This window comes from Hermetia illucens, chromosome 2 (assembly GCF_905115235.1).
Source record: "Hermetia illucens chromosome 2, iHerIll2.2.curated.20191125, whole genome shotgun sequence".
Classification (NCBI taxonomy): domain Eukaryota; kingdom Metazoa; phylum Arthropoda; class Insecta; order Diptera; family Stratiomyidae; genus Hermetia; species Hermetia illucens.
The window spans coordinates 140,898,683-140,910,920 of record NC_051850.1 but is presented as its reverse complement, the minus strand read 5'-3'; the positions used below and the strand labels follow the sequence as shown (position 1 = coordinate 140,910,920).

General features: G+C 40.0%; 1 protein-coding gene across 1 annotated transcript in view; it reads left to right on the top strand.

The window, feature by feature from the left end:
- LOC119648757 overlaps positions 1-11,141 on the top strand; it is a 95,059-nt gene extending 83,918 nt beyond the window's left edge. Inside the window, exons 2-7 of the mRNA XM_038050583.1 lie at positions 360-600; positions 9,060-9,167; positions 9,230-9,394; positions 9,458-9,558; positions 9,624-9,786; positions 9,873-11,141. Coding sequence (XP_037906511.1) covers positions 480-600; positions 9,060-9,167; positions 9,230-9,394; positions 9,458-9,558; positions 9,624-9,786; positions 9,873-10,150 — 936 coding nt within the window. The 5' untranslated portion in view covers positions 360-479 and the 3' untranslated portion in view covers positions 10,151-11,141. The remainder of the gene's footprint in view (positions 1-359; positions 601-9,059; positions 9,168-9,229; positions 9,395-9,457; positions 9,559-9,623; positions 9,787-9,872) is intronic.
- Positions 11,142-12,238: the final 1,097 nt, after the last annotated feature.

Below are 12,238 nucleotides of genomic sequence, written 5' to 3'. Positions count from 1 at the left end.
GAGGTTGAGGTAAGAGGACTTCCTGCTTCTCTCTCTCCATATTCTTCCTATCTGCAAAGCAGAAACAATATTTATGGGCCTGGATTTTTTCTCCAAGGAAATAGGGTAGGTGGTTCCTGAAATATCGTATATGCGGTAGAGCGATAAAAAAATCCAATGATTTTCATTCAGACATTTTTTAACAAACACATTCCATATTCAACGATTTCCAATGCCTACGAAATATTGATGTTATCAACTTCTTTTGTAAACTGCAGAATTGTGACATTTTTTTCTCTGCCTTGTAGATAGTATTTTACGTTCTTGAACCTACTTCAATATTATTTTAATAACTGAAGGTTTCTTCCTTATATTTTCAGAAAATAATTTGCCAGAATTGGCTAACGACCTTATAACTCACAATCTGAAGGAATGACTTGCATCGATTTCTTGCATTAAGTCGAATTTAATGTAGACGAGTTAATTATGCAGATCTTGAGATGGCTGGACCGAAAACAGCACTTTATGCCGCCGGGCTAACATGTCTGGGTTTTATATGTTTCGCATTAGCTTCAACGGCTGTGGGCGTACCTATATGGGGATACTACGACAATCCTACAGGTAAGTTGCTCTTTTGTGTATTCTTTATATCTTCTATCTGACCAAAATACGTCATAAGAGTGACAGTGCTAAACGGAAAGTCCTTACGGAGTTTGTCAGATTTTCAATCAAGTAGAGGATACCGCTATTAGTATATAGATGTTCTATCAAGGTTCAGATTCATAAATGTTTGATTGAAATGATAATGAAGATGCGCATTGTCTGCGCTTATCATTGCTGTTTTGTATTCCAAAAATACGTTCATTAACTCTGAACAGTTTCGCTCCGACTCAGGAATCAGCACCGCCAAATCGGTGTATAGAGCCATGCAGTACCTAGCACAGGCCGTCATCAGTAATCTACGCTTTTAACAATTACATACTAATTTTGATGATTACTCGTTTGCATTATTCATTTTTCGCCACCTTAATGCAAATGTATCTTTTTTGAGTGCCTTTAAAAGACTTTCAATCAACTTTGCACTCCTCGCAAACTACATCGCATATTCCTCCATTGTTGCACGGAATATTTCATATTTAACTAAATTATTCAGTCGCATTGTAAACAATTTTCAATTTTCTTTTCTCCACACTCGAGTGAGAAGATCTACGCTTGGATAAAATTGACGAGTGGAACACTAAAATAGATCTGAAGATCTCGTGACCTGGATATTAGCGGAAGATACGAAAACTCGGGTTTTGAGGTACTAATGAGGCATGTTGGCTTACGGATTCTTTGTAATTTGACAGTTTTTTCGGAGATCATTAATGATTTCCCGCACCATTATTTGACGGTATTTTTACGGTAGTTGATTGTTATCTATTGGTGTTTTGAACAATGGGTTTGCTGTTTAAGAAAAAGATTGCGGTGTTTTTGTAACATTTTTAAGAAGAGAATTGCAGTCATTGTTGGTTTTTTGTAATGGAAAAGGAAGTGAAATCACAATGAAACCACTAAAGTAAGACAATTCTTTTCTAGGAGTGTTATACGTTAGATCTATTTTTGGTCTGCTGATTACACACTTAGATTCCTTTCACATTACCTGTCAATAAAAAAATGAAAGTTTTTCATCCTCATTTCTTGAATATTACTAGATTGAGTTTTTCATCTTGGACTTGCATTCTACTATGGGGCGTGAACCTGCTCTGTTTCTGCCTTATATGCCCGCCATATGTCTGCCGCATTATACCAAATTTTCCGTGTAAATTTCTGTTGCCTAAAAATATTTTTTTAACGATTGAGGCCTAGTGGGAAATTTACGAAACGGTATGAAGGAAGTTTATACAAACCTCGAAAAGAAGCCACAATGAAATTGCCGTGAGGAGAAATTGAGCTCTCCGAAGAAGAAACAATGAGGCTCTGGCGTGCATACCAACGGTCTGCTCTAAATTCCAAATAATAGTACAGAAAAACTCCCAACCAAAGTAACTGATAAAGTTATTACCTCAATATAAAACACAGAGTGCATGATAGAAATGTGCTTTTGCTATTTCGTCCCCTCCTCTTTGAGCTGGTGATTGAAAATTCAATAAAAGGCCATCATTTGGAAGTTACTTTTGCTAACCTGCCGCTACTGCGTCTGCTCATAGAAAAACAGAGCGTCTCCCCTTGAATCCAATATGTGCCACTTTCGTGATCTGGCTGCCGTTCAACATTGGGAAACCTTTCTTGCTGCGCGAACAACAAGAAATTTGAACAACCCGAACAAGATCACTGATGTGCATCGAAGGTGCCTTTATCTCAGCCGTAAGCCAAATTTTTGGCTAGACTTCAAAATGACAATCTAAAATTTGTCAAACTGCGGACACGTAGAGGCAGGTTGACAAATATAAGAATTAGCGATGATGATCGTTGTGAGCAGGACGAAATCGGTGGGCTAAGATGTACTACGAAAAGTCACACTCTGAAAAAAGGAGACTAACCGTTGGAATATCTCTTTTGTTTGCGAATAGAGTGGTCCTGGACTTAATTTTGAGGGGCAACTTATTCCTGTCATTGGTTGCAAATATATTAATTAAAAATCTCAATATGTCTATGAATTATATCGACTGAAAACATCGGTTTAAACCTTTTAGTAGTCTGTGCCTAGCCAACTTTTTTGTTTGAGAACTATTATGCTGCTTGGGGAGCAGAATCTGCTGGAAATCTAAATACACTGTGATATCACTTATTATTTCAAATATTCCAAAAAAATATAAAAATTACTGTATTATTTTTAATTTATTTAGAAAGTTTACGTGATGTCCTTTCATTTCTTAGAATTCATTTATTCACTTTAGGAAACTATCGCAGATTCTGAAACTATGATCGTTGCCGGTTTGGTCCCGCTCACTTCGAACCCGTTCAACTAACGATTGACGATTGGTTGGCTTATGTTCCTTTGAGACTATCTGGTCTAGGCCTGCTTTAATAAGGAACTCCTGACATCCCGGTTTTGCACCGAATTCCAATTCGATATCCTTAAAAGCTGTGTAGCGTCCTGGCATACGCCATCGCTCCTTCTCAAGCAGGATCTGCCTCGGCTCATTTTTCTACCATAGATATTGTCCTTATAGACTTTCCGGGCTGGATCATGCTCTTCCATATCGATGAAGTGACCCGCCCACCGCAACCTATTGAGGTAGATTTTACCCACAACCTGACGGTCATGGTATCGGTCACAGATTTCGTCGTTATGTCGGCTACGGAATCGTCCATCCTCATGTAGGGCGCTAAGAATTCTTCGGAGGATTGTTCTCCCGAACGTCGTCAAGACTTCGCAATTTTTCTTGCTAAGAACCCAAGTCTCTGGGGAATACATGAGGACTTGCAAAATCATTGTCTTGTACAGTAAGAGCTTTGACCGTCGTTTCAAGCGGTACAGTTTTTGTGTGCGTTACTCGTCGTAGCTGTTATCGGTTGTGATTTTCGACCCTAGATAGGAAAAGTTATCAGCGGTCTCAAAGTTGTAGCTTCTTATCTTTATTATTCTCGTTTGATCAGTACGATTTAATGTTGTTGGTTCTTTCGTTTTCGGTGCTGACGTTGCCACCATATATTTCGTCTTGCCTTCATTGATGTGCAGCCCAAGATCTCGCGCCGCCTGTTTTCCATGTCTCAGGCCGTTCTTCCTATGATGTCGATATTATCAACATAGGCCACTACTTGGCTGGACTTAAAGAAGATGGTGCCTCAGCATCACGTATCACTTTTCCAGGGCCAGGTTAAAGATGATAGGGCATCCCCTTATCTTAGACCGTTGTTGATACTGAATGGTCTCGAGAGTGATCCTGCTGCTTTTATCAGGGTGAGCCTAATCAGTCTTATCAATTTCGTCGGGATACTGAATTCTAAATTCAGTTTTACTCTGGCTATGCCATCATTGGCGGCCTCAAAGTCCATAAAAAGATGGTGCAACTAATGTCCATGTTCCAACGCTTTTTCTGGGCGTATGGGGCTATCCGACCTAACAAGATAGCAGAAAATATCTTAGATGGTACTCAGCAACGCTGTACCACTATAATTGCTGTACTGCGTGATACCTCCCTTTTTATATATGGGACAAATAATGCTTCGTTGTCAGTCGCCACGCATCGACTCGCTGTCCCACACCTTGAGCATAAATTGATGAACCGCTTGGTGTAATTGGTCGTCTCCATATTTAACCAATTCGTTTGTAATTCCATCGGTTCCTGGCGACTTATGATTTTTAAGCCGATAAATTGCACGAACGATTCCTTCTATACTTGGTGGTGGCAGCATTTGTCCGTCGTCTTCAGTTGGCGAGACCTCCAGCACGCCGATATTCTGGTTGTTGAGCAGTTCACAAAATACTCAACCGATCGCTCCAATATGCTCATTCTGTCGGAAATCAGATTTCCCTCATTGTCTCGGTAGGATGAGCATCGCGGTGTATAAGGCTTCATCCTGCTGACTTGTTGGTAAAACTTCCACCCTCAGTGCCTGGTGCGGTTGCTCACTGTACTTTTCTAGTTCACAGACTTGTTGGTTCTCCGAGGCTTCCTTTTTCCGTCTGTGAAATCGCTTCTCCGGTCGATGGAGTTCGTGATAAGTCTCCGCGCGTGCCCGCGTTCTTTGAGAATGCAGCATTACTCGATATGCAACATTCTTCCGTTCCATTGCTAGCTTATATTCATCGTTGAACCAGCCGTTCCGCCTTTTCTTGCGGCTGGGGTCAAGTATGTTTGTGATCATGTCAATCATAACGCCCTTCAGATGGTTGTGAAGATCATTTGTTGATGCTTCATCTCTAGGACATCAGTTAGCTTCGGTTATTGTGGCATCCATTTCCTCCTTATAGATATTACGGAGGGCTGTATTGTGGATGGCTTCAATGTTAACTTTCACTTGATTGTCAGAGGGGATTCTACGTGGTGTTGTTATTCGAGCCCCGAACATCATACGAACGAGATAGTGATCCAAATCTATATATTCTAACATTTATCAAGGCTAAAAGATGGCGGCGTACGATCAAGACATGGTCAATTTAGTTGAAAGGTGGACTGCTTTCCGCGTAAACCAGGTGTTTTCAACAACCATTCCGTGTGACACTGCTAATTGAATAAGTCGCAGTCCGTTATCATTGGTATCCTCTATAAGCTATGGAAGACAACGTATCGCCTGACTACGGGCTCCATCCCTACTTGGCTGTTAAAATCTCTTTTGATATCATATCTGGGACAGGCTTCGAGAGTTCGTTCTACCGCCTAGTAGAAGGTGTCCTTCTCCGACTCTGCAGTCTCCTCTGGTGAGGTGTGTACGTTAATGAGGCTTGCATGTCTGCAGCTTTTCGTTAAGAAAGAGCTGCCAACGGTCACCACGTGGAGGTGGAGATAGGGTTTGGTAGTAGAGTTGGTGATGTTGGTTTAGGAGGCGTTTTCCAAGTTTTATGCTGGGTACCAATCCACGTTTCGCCCTGGGACCTATACTAACCTTTGATCACCTTGCATGCTTGCTTTAATATTGCCAATAAATTTCCGATGGGATTAAGATCGGGTAAGTTGCGTCCAAACCGTTGAGAAGTACGGTTTCGTCATTGCTATACTGGCTTTCGCGGTGTGGCAATGAGCTCCATTTTGCATAAGAGTGGGAGATATTTTTTTCGGATATTGTTGCCGGTTTTTGGGGCACTTCTCGTAGACCGACAACATTTTGTTCCCGTAGTACAAGCCATAAATCGTACATCATCCATCTATAGAAAGTATGCGAAATTTTCATTTCTTGACTCTCACATTTCCTAGAGTCAAACCTTCGTCGATTAACCTCTTACAAAACCTTCTTCTGCCTTCAATGTTCTTTCCGGTTAGAAGCGCAGAACATAGGCATGTTTTCTCCACGAGCGGCTCCTGATGTAATCTTTGACGGTAGCTCTGGAGACTTTTCCTTCCTTTAGATGGTTGAGGGTTTTTGTTACAATCCTTGTTCCGACTCTAACTTTATTCTTGATCACGATTCATTTTTTTTCTTATCGCCCAGTTGGAGCACTTCTGTTAAGGGTAACTGACAATTTTGACCGGTAATTTTGTATTGCTTAATATTTTTTTCCGTGAAAAAGGGGGATTACGTTTGATAATACCATATCTGTATATGAAATTGTGCATTATTATACTTTGAACTTTTCATTTAAAACAAAATCATTCGTGTGGGTTAAATCGAAGAACACTTTGAATCTGGCGAAACCTACTTTTTTGTATCTGTGGTCCATAATGTTATTTTAAATGCCTTTAAACCAGTTGGCGCAATCAACAAAGATTGCGTAGTTCTTTTTCCGTTGCTTCTGATTATAGAGAAGAAGAGATTCGCCTAGCATTAAATGATTTGGGAGGGTTAACTGTGTCAGTTGAATGTATTTTTGGTTTATTCACACGCTTAGGGAAGGGTAGAGCTTCTTTTTCTTTAGTCTTTGTACTACTCGATCGGCTCGTCTTGATCAATTGTACCATTTTGCTCGGTCATAGGTTGATCTGGATGAAGTTGAGAGACTCTCAGGTCATCGTCTGCTGTATTCATCCATCGCTGTTCCGTTCGGCCTTTTGGTCGCTTTCAGTCGAGGTCAATATTCACGCAATTTACCAGTGTTGATAGCGTTGATCGAAAATAACCCAGTTCCCGGTAGGTCACTCCCACTGACAGTGACAGTGCCTGCTTCATTGGAGATTCATGCTGTATGAGGCGGTCATTCCACTTTTGTACAAGTTGCTTAAGACTGGCTTTGTTATGTAACTCTAGAAAAACGAATAATGTGTATGTTGCTGGACGTTAGATGGTCCGTGTAACAGCGTCCATAGCAAGAAAAAAGAGGAGTGGCTAGTGGGTGCTTCCCTGACGAACATCGACAGAGACACAAAGCGGTTTTAATACATCTTCCATACTTCAAACTTTACTCTTCAGCAGAGCAAGTTAACTAAGCGCCCGAATTCTTCGGTATTAGGTATTGCGAAAAATCATTGCAGTGCCGACTTTATATTGAATAGATAGACTATCGAAAAAGAGAAATCTATAGACATTTTTACCGCGTTCGTGTTCTTAAGTTAGAACTCAAATATCGCTGCGCCTCCTACAAAGTATTTTATTTCTATTTAGCCTCAAACCCTCCTCCTTTATCTGGCCTTGGGAACAACATATTATGGAAGTAACATCGCGACCGTTCTATCGGAATTATTGCTTTTTAAGGTTTTGTGTGGAACAAAACCTTATTAGAATCTATTCAATGTCTGTTTGTGCGTTTGTCGGTTTGTCTGCCATACAGGATTTACTCGAAAGCGGCTGAGGCTAGTGTCAGGAAATTTGGTGAGAACATGTGGTCTGTGAATCTCTTTACATATAGCAAAGTTGAGTTTACGGAGAGATTTCCATACACCAGAAAGGGGAGTGTAATTTTGTTTCACAGAATAATGGTTATGTGGGATGAAAGGGCTTGATTAGTACTCTTCGAAATTGATCTTGTTTCTGACATTGAGTGAAACATAGATGAGTAAGGGCCCAAAATGAATGCCCCGAAAAGTGTAATAAGTCTAATTCTCAGAACCTATCCAATCGAAAAATCTGAAAAAAATCACAACGGTTCATTTCATGTAGATAAACCATTGTGAGATGTAGGCCTCAAAATACATCCTATTCTGATATCTACTCAAATAGTCAATAATAGCATATTAGCACATTTTAGAAATTGACCCGCAAACACCACAAAATAAACCACGCAACAGTCAGTATCCGATCTAGGAACTCCAGACATCTCGGTTTTGCGCCGAGGTCCACCAATTCGCTATCTGTAAAAGGTGTCTGGCGTCCTGGTCTACGCCATCGCTCCATCTCAGGCACGATTTGCCTCGTTTTTTTTTTTTCTACCATAGATATTGCCCTCCTCATCCATACGGATTAAGTCACTCGCCCGCCACAACCTATTGATCCGGATCTTATCGACAACCAGACGGTCATGATATCGTTCATCGTTATGTAGGCTGCGGAATCGTCTATTCTCATGTAGGGGTCCAAAAATTTTTCGGAGGTGGCCAAAACTTCGAGATTTTCCTTGCTAAGAACTCAAGTCTCCGAGGAATACATAAGATCTGACAACATCATTGTCTTGTACAATAAGAGCTTTGATCCTATGGTGAGACGTTTCGCGCGAAACAGTTTTTGCAAGCTAAAGCAGGTTCTATTAGCTACCAATAACCGTCCGCGGATTTCGTCATCGTACTTGTTATCGGTTGTGATTTTCGAACCCAGCTAGGAGAAATTATAAACGGTGTTAAAATTGTAGTCTCCTATCTTTATTGTTCTTGTTTATTTTGTTCATCCTAGCAATCCAAAATTTGGTACCATTAAAAGCAATAGTATAATACACTATTTGAAAGTTTGGAGAAAGTCAACTATTATTAACAAAGTTACAGAAGGTCAAAATTTTGTATTTCACGTGAATTTATTTCAATTTAAGCCGTGTATGACGTCATCATCATATAAAGTGAATTGATATGAATGGCGGAGTTAGCTATGTACGAATGGGAAAACGCGCGTAGGAAATTTCTCACAAAAGATGAACACAAAACTTTGGTATCCGAGGCGTCCAGCTTCCGGTATTCCGATTTGTTTCCATATTGGAGTCCTCTAATGATTTCCTCTCTGGGTCTTAGAGATATCTTTATTTTGCCCTGAGGGATTGAATACTGTCTCCGGGCGTTGAGGGGACACCAAAGAGGGAGATCAAAGTTTGACCTTACGTATCTTTTAATTATTTGTGCTCTACCAAAAATCTTTTAAATCAGAGTTAACAAAAGTGGAAGACATGTGATTCGCCTAAAAACAGTTAACTAACGAAAACGTGAGAGTCCAAAATACACCTGTAGGTAAGATGAGTCCCTGTTATGTGCCGATCTACACATTTTGCTGACAAATATTACCAAGAACATCTATAATAACATATAAGTTCTGTCCATAAAACGCTTTTTTTTACTCATGTTTTCTCTTTTCAAACATTTCAGCTGGATGGGATGCTGACAGGGGTTACTTTGGACCATGGTTAGTGTGCAAACAATTAAGCTATAATCGCGAGAAATGCGGTCAAGATGTCTCACGATTCAGACCATCACGTAAGAGCTTTTTTCCTAACCAATAAAATTTAGATTAATTTTCAATTCATGTATCCTTGCAGTGGGTATTTACATAAGCGGTATTCTAGCGGCATCGAGCGCTGCAGCATTAGGATTATTTTGCATTCTCTGCGTCATACAAATCGCCATGATATCATCACGGGAAAAGTTTATGATGAACTACAGTACGCTGGTGATAGGAAAACTAGTGCTAGCACTAATAGGAAGTAAGTTTTTGGGTTCACCTGATCTAGACTTGGATTGAACTAATCTTGTAAATGTTCTTCCAGTGCTTCTAGCCATCGTTGCGACTGTATTATTCGCAATTTTCATGGATGATACGGGAAGAAGTGGCTTCCGCGTATCCCGAGGAGTATCATTTTACATACAGGTAACAGCGTCGATTCTCTTGCTTGTACATTTAATGAACCATTTTTCATTCACTTCTATATTCAGATAATAGTAGTAGTTTTGACTATCGCATTGTTCGTAATGGCTGGTTACGATGTTCTTTTCTCTCGCCGAGCTGGTGGGGATCCAACTGTACCTGTGGACACATCACCTTCAACAGCAACTACATATAATAATCCTGGTTTCCGGGAGAGACGACCAAAGAATGGTATGAATAAAATTGATATTTATATAAATCGTCACTTCAGTAGCCAAGAAGAATTTCGATATTCTAACAGAATGTTTACCTTTCAGGGGTATCAGTAACAGACGCATCAGGCAAGCCGTACAGTGGAATAACGAACGGTAGTATGGCTTCTATGAGCACGACGCTTACGAGCGTTTCCAACGGATCTTCAGCAGACACGGTAGTGCGATCGCCCCTAAGATCGAGTCTGAAAAAGCCACGGCCACCACGGGAAGGACTCGGCATACAAAATCCAGGCTTCTCAGGGTCGGGACATTCGCCGCCAATGAATCGCAATGGAAGTGTGAAGAAAGTTCGAATACAAACCCACAGCACGGAAGTTTAGTATTCGAATTTAAACCTAATATAGTGTGTAAGGAGGGTTTCTGACTAAAAAGACTGTAAATACATACATTACTTTAGTCCTAAAGTGGAGCGACAGAATGAAATTGTTGGATGGCTCTACGGATAATATTGCTGGGCATGAAATCTTGACAAATGATCGCAATCGACAATGAAAGTCACGAATTAATTTGTTTTCTCTTTAAGTCTATTTTCAGTAATGTCTGTTGAATGCGTTTTAGTTTTGTCTTCCATTGATAGATCAGAAACAAATAAAAACGAAGATGCCTTTGAATCAGTGGCTTAACCTTAGGATGCGCGAAGTACAAAGAAGAATAATTAGATTTCACCCTGTACATAATATTTACGAGACCAAGCATTTAAGCACTACCTAATAGAGAGTTTCATTAACATTTTAATTTTCAATTAGTCGAACTGAAGTCAATATTTAGTTGAAAACCTTATTCGCTAGGCTAGTAATGAGAACCTGCAATCACAATACTATTTACTAGGACTATCAGGCTGCATGAGAGTAAAGGATTCCGTCCATTTTAAGCGCGAACTTGTGAAAAGTTGTTGAACGTGAAACGTAGCTGGACTTTTTACAATTACTGTGATTTCAGTGAAACATATTTAATTTTATATTTGAATATTTGCATGGAAAGCTTTTATTTTAATTGTTTTTTCTTTTTTTTTAATTCTCGAACCTTATACATACATAATATTTGTATATCACGGAAAAATAGAAAATTATTTTGTTCAGTTATACATATTTGATGGATATATTTTTAATTTAATACTTGTATGTTATGCAGTAAGATAAATCGGATCAGCACAATATTCGTAACGTAAGTTTTGTAAGTTTCGTTTTGATAAAAACGAAAAAGTTAATTAGACGAGAATATTTACATTAATTTTTCTTTTTGTTATATATTTCTTAGAAAAGATTCGACTGGACAAGTCCTTTAAGTTTCAATAAATTTGATTATTGAAAATGTTGGTTTTTCTTCAATATCAGCATATGTTATTGCTGCAAATAATTTTAGATTCCGAAGAACTTAAAGAACAGAATGCTTTAGTTAGGCTAAAGTAAAGAACCTATCATCATCATCAACGGCAAAAAACTGTCTAGCGTCTCAGGTAGGATCTGCCTCATCTTCCTTATCCTTCTATATCTACCATAGATATTGCCCTTATAGACTTTCCGGGCATCCTCATCCATACGGATTAAATGGCCCGCCCACTACGACCTGCTGGGTCGAATTTTATCCACAACCAGACGGTCGTGGTATTGCTCATAGATTTCTTCGTTAAGTAGGCTACGGAATCGTTCATCCTCATGTGGGGGCCAAAAATTCTTCGGAGGATTCTCCTCTCGAACGCGGCCAAGGGTTCGCATTTTTTTTTTGTTAAGAACCCAGGTCTCCAAGGAATACATAAGGACTGGCAAAAGATCATAGTCTCGTACAGTAAGAGCTTTGAGGTTTTGAATGAAACAGTTTTTGTAGGCTGAAATAGGCTCTATTGGCTGCCAACAACCGTGCGCGGATTTCATCGTCATAGCTGTTATCGGTTGTGATATTCGACCCTAGATAGGAGAAACTTTCAACGGTCTCAAAGTTGTAGCCTCCTATCTTTATTATTCTCGTTTGACCAGTGCGATTCGATGTTGTTTGTTCTTTGCTTTTTGACGTTGACGTTACCGGAGCTGGGGCGCGTCACGCTCGCTATCGCAACCAATACAGCCTTCAATCCCTCTTCCCTACTCTTCCACGCTTGCGCAATTAGCAAGATTTTGCGACGCCCCTGCCGAGCCGTCGCCAACAACTTGAGCAGCACCCGAGAAAAGTGCATTTTTGATGGAGGTCCTATGCTCATCGATGTTCTCAGGCGAGTTACTTAGTGTATTTGCCATCCGATCAGCAAGATAGCTTTCACTATCGAACCACAGCTGAATCATATAAAAGATTAATGTTGAACTTGGAGGATTGAAGTTCACCAATCCTGCAAGAAATGGCGAACGCAACATCTAAGCGAACGTAAGCGACCATCAGAAGGTGATCCCTTTCGAGGCCGATGTCAACGCTCCTCT